This window comes from Symphalangus syndactylus, chromosome 19 (genome assembly GCF_028878055.3).
Source record: "Symphalangus syndactylus isolate Jambi chromosome 19, NHGRI_mSymSyn1-v2.1_pri, whole genome shotgun sequence".
Taxonomy (NCBI): domain Eukaryota; kingdom Metazoa; phylum Chordata; class Mammalia; order Primates; family Hylobatidae; genus Symphalangus; species Symphalangus syndactylus.
The window spans coordinates 77,736,141-77,759,229 of NC_072434.2; the positions used below are offsets into that span (position 1 = coordinate 77,736,141).

The 23,089-nt window shown below is 40.2% G+C and overlaps 1 protein-coding gene across 3 annotated transcripts in view; it reads right to left on the reverse strand.

Annotated features, from left to right (window-relative positions):
- Nucleotides 1-23,089, reverse strand: part of PCNX2 (pecanex 2) — a 352,029-nt gene that overhangs the window by 257,925 nt on the left and 71,015 nt on the right. For all 3 annotated transcript variants that reach the window (XM_063614016.1, XM_055234937.2, XM_063614015.1), the window contains exons 6-8: nucleotides 18,101-18,248; nucleotides 17,815-17,960; nucleotides 16,201-16,294 (exon numbers count right to left, since the gene is read on the reverse strand). In XM_063614016.1, coding sequence (XP_063470086.1) covers nucleotides 16,201-16,294; nucleotides 17,815-17,960; nucleotides 18,101-18,248 — 388 coding nt within the window. The remainder of the gene's footprint in view (nucleotides 1-16,200; nucleotides 16,295-17,814; nucleotides 17,961-18,100; nucleotides 18,249-23,089) is intronic.

A 23,089-nucleotide genomic window follows, 5' to 3' on the forward strand; every position in this document is an offset into this window, starting at 1 on the left:
GAGCAAAATAACCAACTAACATCATAATGACAGGATCAGATTCACACATAACAATATTCACGTTAAATGTAAATGGGCTAAATGCTCCAATCAAAAGATACAGACTGGCAAACTGGATAAGGAGTCAGGACCCATCAGTGTGCTGTATTCAGGAAACCCATCTCACGTGCAGAGACACACATAGACTCAAAATAAAGGGATGGAGGAAGATCTATCAAGCAACTGGAAAACAAAAAAAGGCAGGGGTTGCAATCCTAGTCTCTGATAAAATAGACTTTAAACCAACAAAGATCAAAAGAGACAAAAAAGGCCATTACATAATGGTAAAGGGATCAATTCAACAAGAAGAGCTAACTATCCTAAATATATATGCACCCAACACAGGAGCACCCAGATTCATAAAGCAAGTCCTCAGTGACCTACAAAGGGACTTAAACTCCCACACAATAATAATGGGAGATTTTAACACCCCACTGTCAGCATTAGACAGATCAACGAGACAGAAAGTTAACAAGGATATCCAGGAATTGAACTCAGCTCTACATAAAGTGGACCTAATAGACATCTACAGAACTCTCCACCCCAAATCAACAGAATATACATTTTTTTCAGCACCACACCACACCTATTCCAAAATTGATCACATAGTTGGAAGTAAAGCTCTTCTCAGCAAATGTAAAAGAACAGAGATTATAACAAACTGTCTCTCAGACCACAGTGCAATCAAACTAGAACTCAGGATTAAGAAACTCAGTCAAAACCGCTCAACTACATGGAAACTGAACAACCTGCTCCTGAATGACTATTGGGTACATAATGAAATCAAGGCAGAAATAAAGATGTTCTTTGAAACCAACGAGAACAAAGACACAACATACCAGAATCTCTGGGACACGTTCAAAGCAGTATGTAGAGGGAAATTTATAGCACTAAATGCCCACAAGAGAAAGCAGGAAAGATCCAAAATTGACACCCTAACATCACAATTAAAAGAACTAGAAAAGCAAGAGCAAACACATTCAAAAGCTAGCAGAAGGCTAGAAATAACTAAAATCAGAGCAGAACTGAAGGAAATAGAGACACAAAAAACCCTTCAAAAAATTAATGAATCCAGGAGCTGGTTTTTTGAAAAGATCAACAAAATTGATGGACCGCTAGCAAGACTAATAAAGAAGAAAAGAGAGAAGAATCAAATAGATGCAATAAAAAACGAAAAAGGGGATATCACCACCGATCCCACAGAAATACAATCTACCATCAGAGAATACTACAAACACCTCTATGCAAATAAACTAGAAAATCTAGAAGAAATGGATAAATTCCTCGACAAATACACCCTCCCAAGACTAAACCAGGAAGAAGTTGAATCTCTGAATAGACCAATAACAGGTTCTGAAATTGTGGCAATAATCAATAGCTTACCAACCAAAAAGAGTCCAGGACCTGATGGATTCACAGCTGAATTCTACCAGAGGTACAAGGAGGAACTGGTACCATTCCTTCTGAAACTATTCCAATCGATAGAAAAAGAGGGAATCCTCCCTAACACATTTTACGAAGCCAGCATCGTCCTGATACCAAAACCTGGCAGAGACATAACCAAAAAAGAGAATTTCAGACCAATATCCTTGATGAACATTGATGCAAAAATCCTCAATAAAATACTGGCAAACCGAATCCAGCAGCACATCAAAAAGCTTATCCACCATGATCAAGTGGGCTTCATCCCTGGGATGCAAGGCTGGTTCAACATACGCAAATCAATAAATGTAATCCAGCATATAAACAGAACCAAAGACAAAAACCACATGATTATCTCAATAGATGCAGAAAAGGCCTTTGACAAAATTCAACAACCCTTCATGCTAAAAACTCTCAATAAATTAGGTATTGATGGGACGTATCTCAAAATAATAAGAGCTATCTACAACAAACCCACAGCCAATATCATACTGAATGGGCAAAAACTGGAAGCATTCCCTCTGAAAACTGGCACAAGACAGGGATGCCCTCTCTCACCGCTCCTATTCAACATAGTGCTGGAAGTTCTGGCCAGAGCAATCAGGCAGGAGAAGGAAATAAAGGGTATTCAATTAGGAAAAGAGGAAGTCAAATTGTCCCTGTTTGCAGATGACATGATTGTATATCTAGAAAACCCCATTGTCTCAGCCCAAAATCTCCTTAAGCTGATTAGCAACTTCAGCAAAGTCTCAGGATACAAAATTAATGTACAAAAATCACAAGCATTCTTGTACACCAATAACAGACAAACAGAGAGCCAAATCATGAGTGAACTCCCATTCACAATTGCTTCAAAGAGAATAAAATACCTAGGAATCCAACTTACAAGGGATGTGAAGGACCTCTTCAAGGAGAACTACAAACCACTGCTCAATGAAATAAAAGAGGATACAAACAAATGGAAGAACATTCCATGCTCATGGGTTGGAAGAATCAATATCGTGAAAATGGCCATACTGCCCAAGGTAATTTATAGATTCAATGCCATCCCCATCAAGCTACCAATGACTTTCTTCACAGAATTGGAAAAAACTACTTTCAAGTTCATATGGAACCAAAAAAGAGCCCGCATCGCCAAGTCAATCCTAAGCCAAAAGAACAAAGCTGGAGGCATCACGCTACCTGACTTTAAACTATACTACAAGGCTACAGTAACCAAAACAGCATGGTACTGGTACCACAACAGACACATAGATCAATGGAACAGAACAGAGCCCTCAGAAATGATGCCGCATAGCTACAACTATCTGATCTTTGACAAACCTGACAAAAACAAGAAATGGGGAAAGGATTCCCTATTTAATAAATGGTGCTGGGAAAACTGGCTAGCCATATGTAGAAAGCTGAAACTGGATCCCTTCCTTACACCTTATACAAAAATTAATTCAAGATGGATTAAAGACTTATATGTTAGACCTAAAACCATTAAAATCCTACAAGAAAACCTAGGCAATACCATTCAGGACATAGGCGTGGGCAAGGACTTCATGTCTAAAACACCAAAAGCAATGGCAACAAAAGCCAAAATCGACAAATGGGATCTCATTAAACTAAAGAGCTTCTGCACAGCAAAAGAAACTATCATCAGAGTGAACAGGCAACCTACACAATGGGAGAAAATTTTTGCAACCTACTCATCTGACAAAGGGCTAATATCCAGAATCTACAATGAACTCAAACAAATTTACAAGAAAAAAACAAACAACCCCATCAAAAAGTGGGCAGAGGACATGAACAGACACTTCTCAAAAGAAGACATTTATGCAGCCAAAAAACACATGAAGAAATGCTCCTCATCACTGGCCATCAGAGAAATGCAAATCAAAACCACAGTGAGATACCATCTCACACCAGTTAGAATGGCCATCATTAAAAAAATCAGGAAACAACAGGTGCTGGAGAGGATGTGGAGAAATAGGAACACTTTTACACTGTTGGTGGGACTGTAAACTAGTTCAACCATTGTGGAAGTCAGTGTGGCGATTCCTCAGGGATCTAGAACTAGAAATACCATTTGACCCAGCCATCCCATTACTGGGTATATACCCAAAGGACTATAAATCATGCTGCTATAAAGACACATGCACACGTATGTTTATTGCGGCACTATTCACAATAGCAAAGAGTTGGAACCAACCCAAATGTCCAACAACAATAGACTGGATTAAGAAAATGTGGCACATATACACCATGGAATACTATGCAGCCATAAAAAATGATGAGTTCGTGTCCTTTGTAGGGACATGGATGAAACTGGAAAACATCATTCTCAGTAAACTATCGCAAGGACAAAAAACCAAACACCGCATGTTCTCACTCATAGGTGGGAATTGAACAATGAGAACTCATGGACACAGGAAGGGGAACATCACACTCCGGGGACTGTTGTGGGGTGGGGGGAGGGGGGAGGGACAGCATTAGGAGATACACCTAATGCTAAATGACGAGTTAATGGGTGCAGGAAATCAACATGGCACATGGATACATATGTAACAAACCTGCACATTGTGCACATGTACCCTAAAACCCTAAAGTATAATAAAAAAAAAAAAAAAAGCCAAAAAAACAAAAAAAAACCAAAAAAAAAAAAAAAAAAAAAGAAAACTTAAAAATCCTGTGCTTCCAGCCAGGCGCAGTGGCTCACGCCTGTAATCCCAGCACTTTGGGAGGCCGAGGCGGGTGGATCATGAGGTCAGGAGATCGAGGCCATCCTGGCTAACACAGTGAAACCCCGTCTCTACTAAAAAATACAAAAATTAGCCAGGCGCAGTGGCAGGCACCTGTAGTCCCAGCTACTCGGGAGGCTGAGGCAGGAGAATGGCGTGAACCTGGGAGGTGGAGCTTGCAGTGAGCTGAGATCCCGCCATTGCACTCCAGCCTGGGCGAAAGAGCGAGACTCTGTCTCAAAAAAAAAAAAAAAAAAAAAAAAAAAAAAATCCTGTGCTTCCATTATTTAATGCTTGCTCCTAAAATAGTGGTTTTCCTTCTTGTCTATATTAGTGGCATAATCTCTGTCATTAACAGAGAAAAAGATTAGTTAGATTTATAAAAACAATGTTCATTCAAACTCTTCTGTGTTGTACAGAAGCCACTGAGTAATGTAACTCTGTCATTTCACATCGAAATACAATAGAACTGAAATTGCATTGTTGACACAAATTCAGAGATATCTTAAACGGGGCACATGCCAGAACTTCACTAAAACCAAAAGATTAAGCTAACTACATTGTAGGTAAGGTAGGTAATGATCATAAATAGGCAAGAGTGGGAAAAGAAATGTATGCTTCTGCGCAAAAATGTAGAAGGTGTACAGCACCCTCTATCGCCAACTGAAATAAACTAAGAATTGACTACGACATAATGTGTAACGAATGGCTGTTTTAGAGCAGTCTTCCTCCTGCTAAGGCGTCCTGCTAGGAAACATGATACAAAAGGAAGTGTCAATCAATACATATCAGCTTAATTTTTCCATATTTCTTAGTACATTTCAGATTGTAAAATAATAATAATAAAAAACATCATTTTCCTATGTAAGCCATTTAAATATCCTTTAAAAAATCTACGGGTTGATTTTCTATTTAAAATCTTTTGGGTCAGTTCTAGAATTAAACAGAACTAGGTTAAAGTATACTACTCACTATCTGTGACTGTAAGCATGTTGTCTTCCTACCTCAAATCCTCCCTATAAAATCAGGAAAATATTTTCCTCGTAGGGATCATTGTGAAAACTAAACCAGACTATGTATGCAAAGCAGTGAACATTGCCTTTCATATATTAGGTACTTCATAACCATCCCTGACCCTTTTTACTTCCTTTTGTTGATATGGGACTTGACTTTGCTTTTTCTTATATTAAATAGCAACACAACTCCTATGCTTTTACACAAATGGTATATTAATTTCAGGTGTCTCTGTTAGCGGGCATGGGGGAAGAGTATCTTGCCCTCAACTCACACCTAATCCTCCTTATTTTATAAAGAAAGTCTCAAACAGCATATTAACTTCCCTCTTAATTAATCTCTTTTATAAGGGTTGAGTATTCTAGACAAGGCATGGGCATATTAAGAAAGATTCTCTTCTGAGCTTAATGACTGGTATATGTCTGCATCAGAAACCTGTATTATCATCTGTACTGTCATGTGTATATGGGCTCCCCATTTGGCCAGGAGGAAATGGTTACATGCTTACAGCAAGCATTGTTCAAATGGAGACGTTTCCCTTATGTGATATAATTCTCTGGTGTCCTGATGGTGTAGTTATAATCCAGCTTGCCCACCCAAGTACCAAAGAGACAACGATGTCCACAAAAATCACTGACACAGACAGGTGGGCAGGAGTGCAATCTTTGAATAATTCCAAAGTCTATGTTCTTTGCTAGTGTCTCTTCTCCAAGTATTTGCTGCTTATTCTCTCTCATTTTTTAAAGTTATAGACTGTGAGCAGCGTAATCATCTAAAAAGACAGTATCTTAGTAACTTAAAGCCAAAGCTTTCCCCACATTAATACATATAAAGTGAAAGCGTTAAGTTTCAAGAGACATTTTCTCTTCCTCCAAAACAATAATGGAAATGGAAATATCCCAAGCCTGTAGTAACTATTCTGTGAACTACAATAACACGATACTTAGCACATCTGGTCTCAATTATTCCGTTCTCTGGTGAATCTTTGGTAAACTAGTTTGGTTCAGGGCTATAGCAGAGATAAGTTTATGTAAGCTAGATTGAGCTCCAAGCAATCGCAGAAATAGTGATTAATGGTGGAAATTTCTAAAAGTGCTGCCACTAGAAAGTAATAAAAGACGGGCCTGGGGCTAGGATCTAGTATGGGCCAGAAGAGTACACTTCTATATGGAAAGAGCTGGGCCTCAAATTGACCATGACGATATTCCACCATACCGGACTCCCCAGGTGTCCACCATCTGAGCTTCTACAAGCAGCAGACAGTCAAAATACATGTGCTTCTTCTACACTGTCTCACTGATACTGGAAAAACATTTCTTGAAATTCTTCATCTTCCCCAGAGTTAAAAGACGATAGTCTACCACTCTGAGAGAGAGGGTCTCCCTTTTTCTGCCTCTTTCCTTGTTTTTCAGGCTTTCTCCAGGGACATGGGCACAAGGCACACAGAGGGACACAGAAATGAAAGTCGCAGCAACATGTTCAATATGTAGGATGTTTAACTAAAGCAGCACTGTTCTGAAAACCATAACCTGTTATTTTGAATTTTAACAGGGATTCTTGTTTTAAAGTCAGCAAACAACTCTTCTTTTATGTGACAGTAAAATTTGTGTGAGTATCGGAGAAAAAGGCAGCGACACTGCAGAAGCGAGGCAAGGCTGGGAGCATGGGACCTGACTGCCACCATGTGGCGGCAGCGGCTGTTGCCACCGGAACAGAACCACACTGAGCGGCAGGGCCAATTCTCAGGCTTTCAGAGAAAATGCCCCAGCCAACGAAAGTCTTTCTAGAATAACCTCACAAACCTTTCGTCCTTATGACTCTATGCCTGGGTGAAAGTACAATCTCTTCCTAATACGTCTAAGAAAACAAGATAAGAATGACAGCGAAAGGAGCAAAGAGTAAAAAGTGAAAGCCAAAAAGAGAGGACATGGAAATTTGGGAGGGCAGACACTATTCCAAGGCAGACCCAGGTGATCACCTGCTTCTTGCCAATCTTTTCCACCTCCGTGTGATCAAAGGCACCAAGAACCCACAAAAGTTTTTCAAATTTGAAGCAGCAAATACCTATCTCTCTACTATCCAAATTAAGTGAGTGAGGCAGCTATATGCATATCTCAAATATTTGTAATAAAAGATGAAATCTCTAAACTATAATTGAATGGCACATGGTACTGGGTATATCTAATATTGAGAGAAGTCACAACATTTTACTCTTCATTTGGAATATCTAGTTGACTTGTTTTATTGCCTCACATTCCTGTTCAGCTATTCCAAGTCAGAATGTCCCTATTATTTCTTCTGACTAAAGTTAAAACCACAGTCTAAACAGACATGATTATTTCTTGCCGTTTTCTGCCTGCTTATCTTCTTTGGGAACCAGGTAGATAATTAAACATTGTGGCTTTAGAGGACTTTCCTGAAAGTTAATCCGAATAAGTAAGAGGTTTTGTTGAGATAAGGGTCAGAGAAGCTGATAATGTCAACAAAAGAATAAGAACTCTGAGGAGGTAGTAAAGATTAAGTACAGAGCTTCAATCTACCTTTGGAATATGGTACACAGTGGGTTCAGAGCTAAATGGCAGCTTTCAAACATAAGCCTAATTTATAAACTGAAATATCTGCTTCAATCTTTGCTACAATAATTCAAAAACAAAAGCCACGAATAAGTGAATTCAGACAAATATTTATATTACCATCCTACTCTTATTTTTTAAATAAAAACAAGTTGAAGTTCCATCCTTGATACAAAAAGCCCCCAAAAAAGTCCTGCAAACAAACTTGCTACAGAATGACTCTTCCACTCCGTAGACTACCACGCCTACTTTGTGAGTTATGGATCCTCAAAATGAATGTAAATATCATGTCTTTCCAATCAGATTTCACTGGGGAGCAGATGATATGCATTTTGCATGCATTTCCATTAGATTGCTTATGACACTGGAAAAGCCAGATTAATACTTAAACATGTTTATAGATTGTTCATAGAAGAAAGCTCTGCTATATTACTTGGATTAATTTATACACAAAGAAATATAAATATTTGCTGAACAAAAAAGAGAAACTATCAAGCTTTAATTACAAGATCTACTGAGTAGTAATAAAAGTTCACTCTGCAACAAACCCTCTGCACTCAAAAACACATTTCAACTTTCTAAGCAGCTGCACCTCCAACTTCCCAGGCAGATAGCCTACTTCCACTTTGGTTTTCTAGGCAGATTAGCAATTCCAACTTTCTAGGCAAATTAGTTCATTTTGGCTCTGAACTACTGAATCAATCTTGTGTTCTGGGTAATAAAATACTCAAGTGGATTTATCCTCTGGAAGTTTTTCCTACTAGCAATTCTAAAGGCTGCAATTCAAGCTGTAGTTTCCTCATTCTGGTTTCTGGGGAAAGCAGAACTGTGTTAGGTAATGTTACCAAAGGTACCTGCTCTATGGACAGCTATTGAACAACCGGAAAATGCTGCTTATGTTTCTGCAGCAGTCCACAAGAACCGCACTGGTTCCCACAGTGACAGTGGGGCCAAGGAGAGAAATTTGTTTCCTCTCCCGGTTTCCTTCAGGAATCCCCAAAGACACATGGAAGTTACATTACTAACAATTCCCTGTTCATACTCGGGAGTCAGGGATATAAAACTGTCACATGGTAACAAGGCTGAACAATAGCTAAGAGGAATGGCTTTTTTTGCCAATAATAAGAATCAGCCGTGTAATGGCCCAGTTGGAGACAGTCCCAGCCACTGAAGTCACCTTATAGGGAAAAGGCTGCTTTTCCAATATATCTTCCATGGCTGAATGGCTTACAGCCCCAAGTAGGCATCCTTCCAAGTTCAAAATCAAAGTTTATGTTTACTATAATAGAAGAAATTAAAATCTAATTGCATTAAAAGCCAAGGACATAATATTAAAGGACCTACGCTAAAATTATCATACATGCCAAGATGTTGGAACACAACATGTTAATACCAAGATGTTGGAACACAACAGGTTAATAAGGGGAATGCCTTAAAATCACATAAACCATAAAAGCACTAGAGGAAAGGCTTCCACCTGGCCAAAAGTATCTTTTGTTATATAAAATCAGGTATTTTGTTATAAAAAGTCAAGAAACAAAAGTCAACATCTTTTGGTATATCAAGTCACAGTGCACTTTACCTGAAGTCCTTCTGCTTCTATCGAAAGACAGTAACAACAGCTAACACTGACTGAGGACCCTCTATGGCAGGCACTGTCCTAAGCACTGCATGTGTACTATCACATTTAATTTTTTTTTTTTTTTAGATAGAGTCTTGCTCTGTTGCCCTGGCTGGAGTGCAGTGACGTGATCTCGGCTCACCACAACCTCCGCCTCCCAGGTTCAAGCTAGTCTCCTGCCTCAGCCTCCTGAGCAGCTGGGACTACAGGCATGTGCCACCATGCCCAGCTAATTTTTGTATTTTTAGTAGAGACGGGGTTTCACTATGTTGATCAGGCTGGTCTCGAACTCCTGACCTCGTGATCCGCCCGCCATGGCCTCCCAAAGTGCTGGGATTATAGGTGTGAGCCACCATGCCCAGCCCACATTTAATTTTTAAAGCAAACCAGTGAATTAATTACAGAGGTATTATCTGCATTTTTTGGTTAGTAAATGGGTACTTAAGATGGTTAAGCAAGTTGCATAATGTCAAACAAAAAGTAAATATCAGTGCTGGAATTTGAACCCAGATAAGTCCGAGACAAAATTTGTGTTCCCATAGCTAGATACTACACCTCTGATTTCAAGGAAGTAAAATTCTCAATGTCAGATTTTCCTCTGTTGTTAGCTTTCATACAGAGAAAATTGTTTCCTTATGAACTAATAAAACACAGGGCTGGACTGGGCGTGGTGACTCATGCCTATAATCCCAGAACTTTGGGAGGGTGAGGAGGGCAAATCACTTTGAGGCCAGGAGTTCGAGACCAGCCTAGCCAACATGACAAAACCCCGTCTCTAGCAAAAATACAAAAGATTAGCCAGGTATGGTGGTGCGTGCCTATAATCCCAGCTACTTGAGAGGCTGAGGCAGGAGAATCGCTTGAACACGGAGGCAGAAGTTGCAGTGAGCCAAGATCATGTCAATGCACTCCAGCCTAGGCCACACAGCAAGATCCTGTCTCAAAAAAATTAAAAATAAAAGTAATAAAAACTTAGGGCTGAAAAATTTGAGTCTCTACCTCTGATTTCTATGTAGATTGGTTTAAAAAGGGTCATTTTACAGATTTCATTCTGCTTTACTTTCCCACTTATAAAAGGAGAAGATCACATTCTATGTTCGAATGTGTTCATCTGGCAAACTGCTAGTGCTTCTGGCTGTCCCTCCAACTGTCCCACCAAAGATGAGGGATTTATTTGTTGAGGTCGTTTTGATAATCCCACATTCATCAGGGTTGTTTTGCTCTGCCAATAGATTCCCATCGCTCCTGCTGCATAGAGAACAAACCACACTCCTCCACCGGATTTCATGGGCCCCAGGGCCCTACTCCACCCCTCCTGTTTAGCTTCTCCTGCTGTCCCTCACCCCAGAACTCCAACTGGGTCATCTTTGTCATTTCCAATGATTCATTTGATTTAATCCTACATTTATTGAGCACCTACCTATAAACGGCTAAGCGAAGGCTGGTTTTAGGTGTATGCAATCTAGAAAAAGAGATGGGAACCCTCTACAAATAAATGAGATACCAGGGAGAATGTGATCAGCATCCTCCTGGCAGCAACTTGAAGAGATGAATTTATTTTCACAGAGAGGACTGAGAAGGAAAAGAAGCATCACAGAGGCAGATTGTAACTTGAGCTTTCAAAGATGAGAGTTTCAAAAGGGAGCAATGAGTGGAGAACTTGGCAAAGTGGTTTGGACGAGCCTGCAGTGGGAATCACGTAGGGGCATCTGGATGCCGCATATGTGCGCAAGAAGAGCTGAGGGCAAGCGCTTTCCCACTGGAGGGAGCAGGGCAGAGGCTGACCACAGGTAGCTCACAGGCCACAGCCAACCACGCACAACCTGTGGTCTGTGGTGGTGTTAAAAAAAATTAAAATCGGCTAGGTGTGGTGACTCACACCTGTAATCCAGCACTTTGAGAGGCTGAGGCAGGCGGATCACGAGGTAAGGAGATTGAGACCATCCTGGATAACATGGTGAATCCTCGTCTCTACTAAAAATACAAAAAAATTAGCCCTGGCTTGGTGGCACGTGCCTGTAATCCCAGCTACTCAGGAGGCTGAGGCAGGAGAATCGCTTGAACCCAGGAGATGGAGGTTGCAGTGAGCCGAGATCACGCCACTGCACTCCAGACTGGGTGACAGAGGGAGACTCCATCTCAAAAAAAAGAAAAAAAAAAGAAACTTAAAATCAACAACATGAAACAAAATACACTTTTAGATACAAATATGCATTTCTAGCTCCTTGTGGAAAAAAAACTGGAAAATCCTGTCACCTCGGGCTTATGAGCCATCATAAGTAGACTAACATAGCAGCAGCCCTTCAGATGGGATAAATGCCCTTCAGATGGGATAAGTGCCCTTCAGGTGGGATAAATGCCCTCCGATTTACTGCAGTCATCACCACTCCTCTCTACCATTCCACACTGGGCCCCCTTCACCTATTTATCACACCTGCTTGGGCTCTGAGGAACCCTGAGCCTGTGATGCCATGGTGGGGGATGGGAGCAGGGAGGGAGACTCACCTGTCCACTGGCCACTTACTATCTACATGAAGCTGAGCACTTTTGGCAATCAGTCTTAGTTTCCTTATCTGTAAAATAGAGCTAGTATCACCAACCTTAGTTTTGTTGTGCAGATAAAATTAGACAATTTAACATTTAGCTTAGTGTATAAGTGTTTAACAAATGGTGGCTGTTACTACCAGAACTACTGAAGGAAAGTGCCTTGTTCAGGGCCACGAACTGCCATAATATCGCATATGGGAACACAGGGGTAAGGTACAAGCCACTGGGTCCTTCCATGGGGCAAAATCCTGACCTGCTGGCATTTCACTAGCTCTGCTCTGGTTCCATTCTTTACCTCTACCATTAGAGATACAGAGATGACAACCCCAGGTGCACATGAACTCACACGAGTGCACACACGCACTAGTGTGTTAATTCAGAAATTCAACAATCTAAATTGAGCCTGATAACTGGTTCTTATTCTGCTTTCTGAGAATTTTTCTTTCAGATAGCCAACCCAAAGATTCCCAAATTATCATTACATCATGGGCTTCTGCAAAAGACAAAGCTTATTACAAATCCAAAGAAATTAGCCCCCCCGTGAATGGGTAGCACAGTTTTCCATGTGTCAGAGTCTGGGGAGATGTTTGAGACAATCGGAACATCCACCCTAAGCCTGTCAGACAGCAGTTTAAATCCAGAAGATCATCTGACTGACATAGGACTGACTCGTTTTTCCTGAGCACGAATTAAACAGATGGTAGCGCCTTAACTGCTTTTCCAGAACTGCCTAGGGAACAGCTTCAATGCTGTAATTTTGCTAAGTGAAGGGACTAGAGTTTTGTGCTTATGCATCTGACAGGAAGTACTGTATATCTCCTGTGCCCAAATGGGCCACTGGATGCCACAACACCGCATAACAAAGTCCCCTCTATATTCTATCTTAAGGACTAACCATACATATGATAGCAAACCGTGTGTATTATTTTACTTTATCTTTGAAGCACAAGAAAGAGAAGTTACACCTGGCAATGTGTCCTTTTCTAGAACTCTTCTTGTTTGTTGGTGTTTTTGCTATGTTTTGTTTTGTTTTTTTGTAGAGATGGAGTCTTGCCATGTTGCCCAGGCTGGTCTCAAACTCCTGGGCTCAAGTGATCTTCCCACCTCAGCCTTCAAAAGTGCTGAGGTTGCCAGGTGTGGTGGCTCACGCCTGTAATCCCAACACTTTGGGAGGCCAAGGCTGGCAGATCACGAGGTTAGGAGTTTTGAGACCAGCCTGGCCAACATGGTGAAACCCTGTCTCTACTAAAAATACAAAAATTAGCTGGGCGTGGTGGCGGGCACCTGTAATCCCAGCTACTGGGGAGGTTGAGGCAGGAGAATCACTTGAACCTGGAAGGCAGAGGTTGCAGTGAGCCAAGATTGCATCACCGTACTCCAGCCTAGGTGAAAGAACAAAACTCTGTCTCAAAAAAAAAAAAAAAAGTGCTAAGATTACAGGTGTGAGCCGCCATGCCCAGCCCTTTTCTAGAACTCTTAAGACCAACACCCTGTCAAATAATGCTGGAGAAAGAGCAGATAGTCAAAGACCCAGAAGTTGCTATCTGAGACTGGTGGACCAAGCACTTGCCCATTAGAGCATTCACACATGAGAAAAGCTAGGGGTGACTAGGGACGTTCAATAAAGATTTTCTTCAAGGGGAAAGTTGCAAAAAACTTGAACATTTTTCTCTTTACAGGAGCTCAATAATTAATTCAGTTGCCTTTTCCCCAGAAACAGAGTCCTCGGGGTCACTTGCTGGTTTTTGCTGCCCGGCTTTTATCCACAGAACTCCAAACATCCCTCGGAGAGCCAGCCCCTTCCAGTCTCGGGGGAACCTCGAATCCAGCTCTGTGTGTGTAAGTAAGCCCAGGCCATGTGCTTGCCTGGTCTTAGTGATTGGGCTCAGGGAATATGGCTCAGTCAGAACCAATCAGACACAATGAGACCTTCCATGGGATCTATGGGAAAGAAGCATACTGTTCTGGCTGGACTTAGATGAGAGAAGACACAAGATCTAGGGTAACGACAGCCATCTTTTGACCACCAGGATGAGGTGTTTGAGAACGGTGTCAAAACAGAGGAGCAGAAGAGCAATGGAAATGGCAAAACTAGGCCCCAATGACTCAATCTGAACCTCTTTATCTAGCCACTCCTGAAGACAGATGGACCCAAGACTGTTCAGTTACATCTCCGCAAAATCCCCACTTTGATTAAACCTGTTTGAGATGGGTTTCCCTCCTGTGTAACAGAAAGGGGTCTGACTATTCTATGAACTTGAAAAGGCAGGTAAGAAAGGGCCTGGTATTCTGAGACTCTCCACCAAGCCATATGCCTCACAAGAAAGTTCAGCATCAACACATTCAGTTGCCTCTCAGTCCAACACCCCCATAGCACCCCAACACAACCTCACCAAAAGCCGTTTCACCGAGGCTGAATGCACTGTGGCAAACCTATGTCCAGGCAGCTCTGGAAACGGAAGGCAGGTTAAATATAAAAAAGCTGTAATCTGGAAAGGAAATGCAGAGGAAATGAAAGAAAGCAGAGGCTGGAGGAAGTTGAATAAAGAGAGAAATTTAAGGGGAGAAAGCAAGTTAACAGGTCATGCTAGAAGAGGCAGAGCCTAAGGAACTGAGGCTTAATGAAAACACTATAGGTCCTCTCTCTCATTTTTACTTAGATATTGTAAATTTTCAGTTTTTTAAGGCTCTGGATATATGGCCTTATTCTAACTATCATTACTGACAAATGCAGTTCAAGTGTTTAACCTAGGGGAAAAATGACATATATTTATCCTGGGGGGAAAAATTAAAAAGGAAAATCTTGTAACTTTGGGATAAAATAAGAATTTGGTCTAAATTCAGCTTAGAAAAACTTCAACTTTTAGCTGGGAATTGCAGAATAATATGACAGTTTTCAAAGCTGTGTTCTCATGCAATTACATATTTTGTCTGAGAAAGCTGCCACCTTAGATGACTAAACTCATCAAACCATCATAACCTCTAGAATGTCCTGGAGGTGAGAGTAAAGTTGTGGACAGCAAACCTCCCTCTCCTCTTGGGTGTCCATTTGCATGGGGACTTTGCATGCTTGTTGGCTGGAGAAGAAGAAGTTTGTGCCGTTTGGATTGGTCCATGGTACCTGAGGGAAAAGGAGGAAGAGTGGACGGCAAGTGGGGGATGAACAAGATTTCTGTTTTCCCACAGGAGTGACTTTGGGCATATGCAGTCTGCTTTAATGCAAAGCTCGGGAGGGACTGCATGGCGGGAGACAGCCATCACCTATGGTTCTCATCAGACCTACCTGAATGGCAGACACTAGCATTCCTAAGCAGGTAAGAAACAGTAGTGGCTTTAAAGAGAGAATGCCCTAAGAAGCTGGCACATGACAGCATTCCACCTGGAGGCCAGAATGCAAGGACAAAGACAGCCTTTGTTCTAAGCACACAGGAGCCTCCCCCTGAATTTCCCATAAACCCTTGGGAAGACTTTAAACTTGGAAAGACACATGGGGTCACAGGCTCTGAAATTAAGGTTTAGATGTGAAGCACAAGACATTCCAGTTACACCATGAAAGTCTCCCATAAATCCTCACATATACATATAATTCTAAAGAAGCATACATAAACAGTTTACTTCTACACTTAGAGCAACCGAGACATGGCCATATGGATTATCCACAAAGAATCTTGAAGCCCAGGATGAAGGATGAATTCCATCTGCCACAGACAAGACATACAGTTTGCCCAATGCACTATTAATCATCGTATGTCCCAGATATGCAAACTAATTTAATAGCAACTTCATCAACTAATTTAATATCAGCATAATTAAGAAAGTTATTCAAAGCATTCTGAAGTAAAATAGAAAAGATGTGTATCTATCTGTAAAACAGTTTGCCTTCATTACTGTAAATGAGAATAAATGAGAACTAGTCACATTTCTAGTCCACTCCTTGGGACAAATTTAATAATGTTTGAGAGCTGCATCACCATCTTTCTTGAAGGGAACATTATTATGTCTATACAGAGTTCCTGTCTATTTATACTACCTACATGTTATCTTTATTTTTGGAAGCAGCAACAATGAAAATGGTTTCATTTATTTTTCATTATTTCACAATGTCAGATTTTCTTTTTCTTTCACGCAAAACCACATGCCTTAACAACTACAAAGGGATTAACACATTTCTTCTACACCAGAATCCTCACTTTATCTTCATCACTGTGTCTCCCAGCAATGCAACAGCTCTCAAGCCTGGAAACAAAGCTCCACTCACCGAGCCTGAGAGAGACAGTCATAATTTGATGGTAGAGGTTGCAAAGGGCCTTCTTTCTGATTCCCAGATTTTAAATAACAGGATCTAATTTCCCCTGTAAAATCAGAAAATTTCAGCAAAGAATATGACATAATTATTCGTATAGAATCGTTTCAACTTATACAATTTTCAAGTTAAAAGGAAACTTATTTTGGTCTGTTATAATAACTGTTGACAATCGGGGTCTGTTCTTTATATTTCTCCACAGAACGTATATCATGAGAAGTTGAAGGATGTCTGAAAGAAACTTTACTAAGAAAATTTTCTTTGACCTGCTTCCCTGCTGATATACTTAGACATGTTTTGACTTGGTTACTTATTATTTAATTGCTTTTGATAGACTTATTTGTATCATCTCTTAATTCACTTTACATACATTGTCTTCATGTGTCAGCATGATCTGTGCTAGGATATAACCAGATTTTTTTGTATACGAATACCTCGGTATCATGTGCAAAAAGCAGCTTATTAAGAGTATAGTTTTGATTGGTGGACCACATGAGACCATCTCTGCCTCCAAATGTGCAGATGAGCAAGTGCCACAGCACACTGACTGATGTGTCAGTCTGTTAATGAGGAAAAACAAGAGATGGAATTAATTTGCAGAGTTCAATTAGCTCCACTAAAGCAGTTCAGGATACTGAGGTGTGAAAATCCGGTTTCTGCCCAGAAGAGCTCCTACTAGTGCCTTCTTCAGTTGACACAGGAAGCATAATTAACCTTGTCTGTTGTGAGCAGCTGGGAGGTGGCCCTCCAACTCAAAGGTGTTTTCCACCAAGAGAAACTGTAATGACAACCGCAGCCCCTGTGGAGGCTTTCATATAAGTGCTAATGTTGTTCTTTATGATGTAAAAGTCCCTTATATTTCTGCACATGCAAAAGCATTTAAAACTTAAACTACTGAACTCCAGATAAAGTAACCATATAATTTATTCTCCAAACTAGGATCGTTTTGAGAGTAAAATAACAAGCACTACTGGAGCTATATGATACATAAGCCAAGACCCATCCCAGAAAAACTAGGACCTATATCCCTTATCCTTTGAACTTTGAACTTGCCACTTTATAATTCTCTATGTATACTATTTTAAATCCTTTTTATAACAAGGCGCTGAAAAAATATATCAAGGTCAGGTGTGCAACACAGGTCCAACAAATATTTACTGAGTACTGGGCATTGCCCTCTTGAAGTTGATAACTGTGAGGGGGAAATGCCATTAATCAAATTATTATACAAGCTGTAATATTATCAAAAAAGGAAAGAGACGGGTGTTAAGAGAACAACAAAAACTGATGAACCTGATTAAGTCTGGGGAGTTCAGGAAAGGTGTCCCTGAAAAACTTACCTTCGGACTAAGATCTGAAAAAATCAATAGCACACACTGGGGCACAGCACGTGTAAAGGCCCTGAGATGGGAGGCAGCACACTCCGTTCAAAGAACAGTACGTGGGCAACCACAGGGTTAAGTCTTCCAGTTCTCAAGTCTAGCACTCAGGCTAAGGCATCCCGCTGAGTCCTGAGAAAGCTGACAGTTTTCCCTGCTTGTTCATTAGTAAAGAGCTCCAACGACTCACCATGTTCATCAATGAAGACATGCATAGCATCCACAGATATCTCTTCTTGTACCGATGTTTCAGGCCCACTGATGACTTGCAAGACAGAACTATCTTGTTGGGAAGTTACCCTGTAGATTATCTGTCTTTGTCTATTGCCCTGGAAACTTAACACATATAAAAGTTTCAAAAAAAATGATTAGAAGTTCCTCCTTATCCTTGATAAAGCATTAAAAGCAGAAGCCAGTAAATGAGGCTGTCTCATGCTTTATGACCAAGTGAAATTAAATAAATAACTTATCCTTACAAGGCTGTGGTCTTGGCAGGCTGAGTGCACGCAGGGCTGGTGCTAGTATGGTCTTGAATTTGCAAGTCTGGTTTTCCTTGCTTAGAACTGTGTCCACTGGGCTTTTCATTTTCCAGGATTTCCTCCTTTTTTTCCTGGGAACAGTTATCTGAAAAATATTGCTTTACCTGTTAGTTTAATATAAAATAAATCAATGTGAAAGCTCTGGGATATAAGTTATCAAAACTGAAACAAGAATAGAAAGAAAATCTAAGCAGCTCCTTTGCATGCAAAAGGCTTTTAAATAATTTTTCATTTTCCTAATTATGGAAGTACCTACATATATGTGAAAAACAGAAGTATGTATAAGTTTGAGATGTGTTATTTAGGCGTCTACAAACGCCTACTATTTTATATAAAGGTTGAGGGACTCCCTTGAAATAACTCGGTGACCATACATGTGCCCAGCTGGAAATCACGCATTTAGGTTACATAGGTCTGAAAGGTTCATATCTCATAAATGAATAACTTCAGATTTTAAAAAATTACAAAAACAAATCTGGCTATTTCAGAGCAAGGTCCCCTTTACCATTTATAAATCTTATCAGTCTTTCTTCTCACTCACTCTCCAAAACTGAATTTTTAAGCTAAAGCTAGAATTGTCCCCTTCATAAAGCAAATACTTGTTAAGTATAGCTGGGGGCGGGGGTTGTTTTTGTTTGTTTGTTTGAGACAGGGTCTGGCCCTGTTGCCAAGGCTGGAGGCTGGAGGCTGGAGGCTGGAGTGCAACGGTGGAGTCATAGCCCACTGCAGCTTCAACCTCTTGAGTGCAAGTGACTCTCCTACCTCTGCCTCCCAAGTAGCTGGGATGACAGGCACATGCCACTACATCCAGCTAATTTTTAAAATTTTATGTACGTATAGGGGCATGCTATGTTGTTCAGGCTGGTCTTGAACTCCTGTCCTCAAGTGATCCTCCCACCTCAGCCTCCTGAAGTACTGGGATTACAGGCATGAGCCACCACACCCGGCCAAGTATAGCTGATTTTGAACAATATGCTTAGCACTGTGTAGGCCACAGTGAGCTACAACACCTATTCCTTGCCCTGAGAACATTTTAAGATGAATGAGAATTCCAAGATCAATAGGTACTGATTGTTTTTATTTTTTATTTTTTTGCATTTTTTGAATCCTCTTTAAACAATGAACCACTAAGGGTCTCAGGTTATACCATTATGATAAATGAACTGCATATGTCCCTGAGAATCAGCCCTTCCTTTTCTGTGGACACATTCCAACAGTCACTTTTAAGATCAAAAGGACCATTGTACTCCCATGACTTACTCTGAGTAAATGATTGGCTCCTAAGCTCAACAGCCTGTGCCTGAGAGAACAGAACTGAGCCTGAACCTACAAGTTCTTTCAAGACACACCATTAGAAAAGTCTATCAAGATCTGCCTAAGCCCTCAGAAAGCAAAACTGTGTTAGTGTCTGTGGGATATAAATCACATCCTTGCATATATAACAAAGTTATTCATCCTTAAACTTCAAGTAATTAGAGGAGCAATGCTGGCTTCTCTATGAGTCCTGAAGATAAACATTTTCAGCACATCTGTGAAACTACCATAAGAATTTCCTTGGTATGAAAATGTTTGCATTTCATTTGACAGCCTGTCAAGATAGAAGTTTTCACAGTTTTCCAGAAACACATTTATAAGAAAGTGCTATCATAACAAATAGCTTTAGCCAGTAATCATGCCTCATAAAAAATCGCAGAAAGGCATATTGACACAGCTCTCCTGCTTCACACTAAGTGTCTTTGAATTCATTTGTTCACATCTCTTTATCATATCTTAGACTCCTTTTCTCTTAAATGGGTACATTACATAAGTCAACATATGGACGATTTTTTTCCTTTTTTCCTTAAAAAATACATTTATAGAAATGTTTCTGTTTATAAAAATAGTACACATTCATTGTATGTAATTTAAAACTATACAAAAGAAAAAACTTTGAATCACTCTTAATCCTGCCATCATGATATTACCACTGGAGCCAATTTGATATATATCACACCAGTCTCTTTTTCCTAGATACATGCACATTTTTTTTTTTTTACAAAAATGAAGTCATAATGCAGGTATGGTTTTGTACCTATCATATTTATCTTAAGCTATTATAAATATTTAATGTTATTGGATATTCATCTACATCATCTAAAAATAGTAGTTATATAATATTACACTGATAATGGTATAATTTAAGTAGACCCTGACTATAAATTTACATTGTTTCAATTTTCCATATGATAGATAATTTTTCAATAAGCATTTCTATATACATTCATGATTCTTTTCTTAGAAATTCTTAGAAGTTAGGAGACTGAATACACAAATGGACAATAGGCAGAAACTATTCATAAACATAGAACTCTGACCAATAATCTGCAGCAACCAGGTGAGAAAATCAACCCATTATCCAGAGTAACCAGCCCGGAAAGCCAATATACTATGCACAAGTCAAGCTTGTAGGAAGTCAGACCACTATTTCTGGCAAACAATCCAGGAAGCCAAACAATAACTGCCATAATAATTAGCCCGAAATGGCCAGGACTTGATTCATAACTGACAGCTTCCCTAATATGTGTCCCTGCTTCCAACTTAGGACCACCCAAAGAAAACCAAACCAAACCAAGCACATAGGATGCCTCACTCCTAGTCTAGCCATCTCCAGCTTCCTAATGCCCATAACCTCCAATCAGGGCACATCAGAAGCCTTTCCTTTTTTTCCACTATAAAGCTTTGTCATTCAAGTTGCCTTTAAGTCTCTGCTGAACCCAAGCAATGACCGCTGACTCCCTTGCTATAAGCAAGCTCTGAATAAATAGACTTCGCTTGTTCTCATGTGGGCAGTCCTCATTTATTTCCACAAAGTAAAATAAAGTTGTGTCAAACAAAAAAGCAAACAAACATGGTTTTTCAAAAGTGTGTGGTTTTCCATAGCCTTGAATTCTAGGGTATTTCTGAGACCTGAGAATAATCCTAAGGCCCTTTGTGAAGAGAACTTGGGCTAGAAATAAGAGTACATTAGAGAGAATTGGAAAATTGTGTATCTTTTTCTAGTCAGGTCCAAGTTCAAGCACTGTCCTACTAATGAGCAGGAAAAAGATTAGAGAACATTTCCTAAGGTGCTGATATCATTAAACACCATCATGTTGTTTTATAAACACTCAAAAACTGGGTTTTCAGATTACAATAACAAATACTTTAGTGAAAGAAGAGTAAGAGGATATTACCAGTCTCAAAGATACATGGCACCACTGAATTCAAAACCATCTAATTTGCCACTTTTGATGTTGATGGCCTTCTAAGAGCTAAAAGATTCACTGTCTCTTTCTTCCTTCAATTAAAATCCTCTGTCCTTTCCTAAAAGAAGCATGTAATTCATTCCAACTCCTCCCTTCCTGCTGTACCTTCAAGTTCTTGATAACTAAGCCTATCTCTTCCCATAGAATACCTCATATCTCCCTGCAGACAACCTCAATTTCCAGTTTAACCCTTCTGATTGAATGTGGCTGGCTGAAAAAATTAAGAAGAGCAAAAACTCAAGTAGGCAAACCAAATAAACTTTATATACGGCCTGAGGGGAAAACAAAAATAAAAGACTAAAATTGATCAAATAGCAAAATTTTTCACATATTTTCCTAATTGAATCCTCACAATAAATCTATAACATATTGTGATTCCTGCTTTGTAGAAGAAACTCCAACACAGATGGATTTGATCAATCGTCCAAGCTCAACCAGCTGGTATTACTGAACCAAAATCTGGCCTTGGGCTATCTGGTTCCAAAGTCAGTGCTGTATCCACTGGACACACCGCTTCTGGGAAGGCCTTCATGTGCTCTGGGTTATCACTGGCTAATACAGTAGCCAGTAGCCACATGGCTACTTAAATGAATTGAAATGTAATGAAATTAAAAATGCCAGTTCTCATCTGCACAACCCCCTTTTATTTTTTTTATTTTTTATTTTTTTATTTTTTATTATTATTATTTTTTTTTTTGAGACGGAGTCTCGCTCTGTCGCCCAGGCTGGAGTGCAGTGGCGCAATCTGGGCTCATTGCAAGCTCCGCCTCCCGGGTTCACGCCATTCTCCTGCCTCAGCCTCTCCGAGCCGAGTAGCTGGGACTACAGGCGCCCGCCACCATGCCGGGCTAATTTTTTTGTATTTTTAGTAGAGACGGGGTTTCACCGTGGTCTCGATCTCCTGACCTCGTGATCCGCCCGCCTCGGCCTCCCAAAGTGCTGGGATTACAAGCGTGAGCCACCGCGCCCGGCCACAATCCCCTTTTAAATAGCTACATGTGGCCATTGGCTACCATATTGGACTGCAGATATGGAATATTTCTATCACTGTAGAAAATTTTATTGGACAGTGCTAGCCTAGAGGTATGAATCTTTATATTAGATAGATGATAAACACCCAAATCTTTAAATAGAAAAATTTTTATCTCAGGTTACTCCTGCTTTATATACAGCCCTGTCTGTTAAAAAGTTTAACTGAATCAGAGAAAATTGCTCAGAGCCACCAGTATGGAGCCAGAGGAGCCCCTGGCTGTCCAGGGAGCAGAGGAAAAATCCAGCACTAAGAAACGTTACTACCGACAGCACAGAAAATGAGCTACCATATGCAAACACAACTTTCATTATGCATTCCTACCATTCAGATGCTATCTCAATACAGATCTATGTAGAAATGATGTGCTCAGAAATCACAGCATTAACAGAATTTAAAGCTAAAAGACCTTATAAAAGCTCTAGTCCAGTAACATCATTTTATCCATGAGGAAACTGAGGCCCAGAGACATTAAGTAACCTGAAAATAAATGTACCTTATCTTCATATAGGAAATATCATTTAATTTTTATGAGCAAGGACTCTGGAACAAGACTGCCTGGAATCAAATCTCAGTTCCAGCACCTCCTGAACTTACTAGATACTTGGGAAG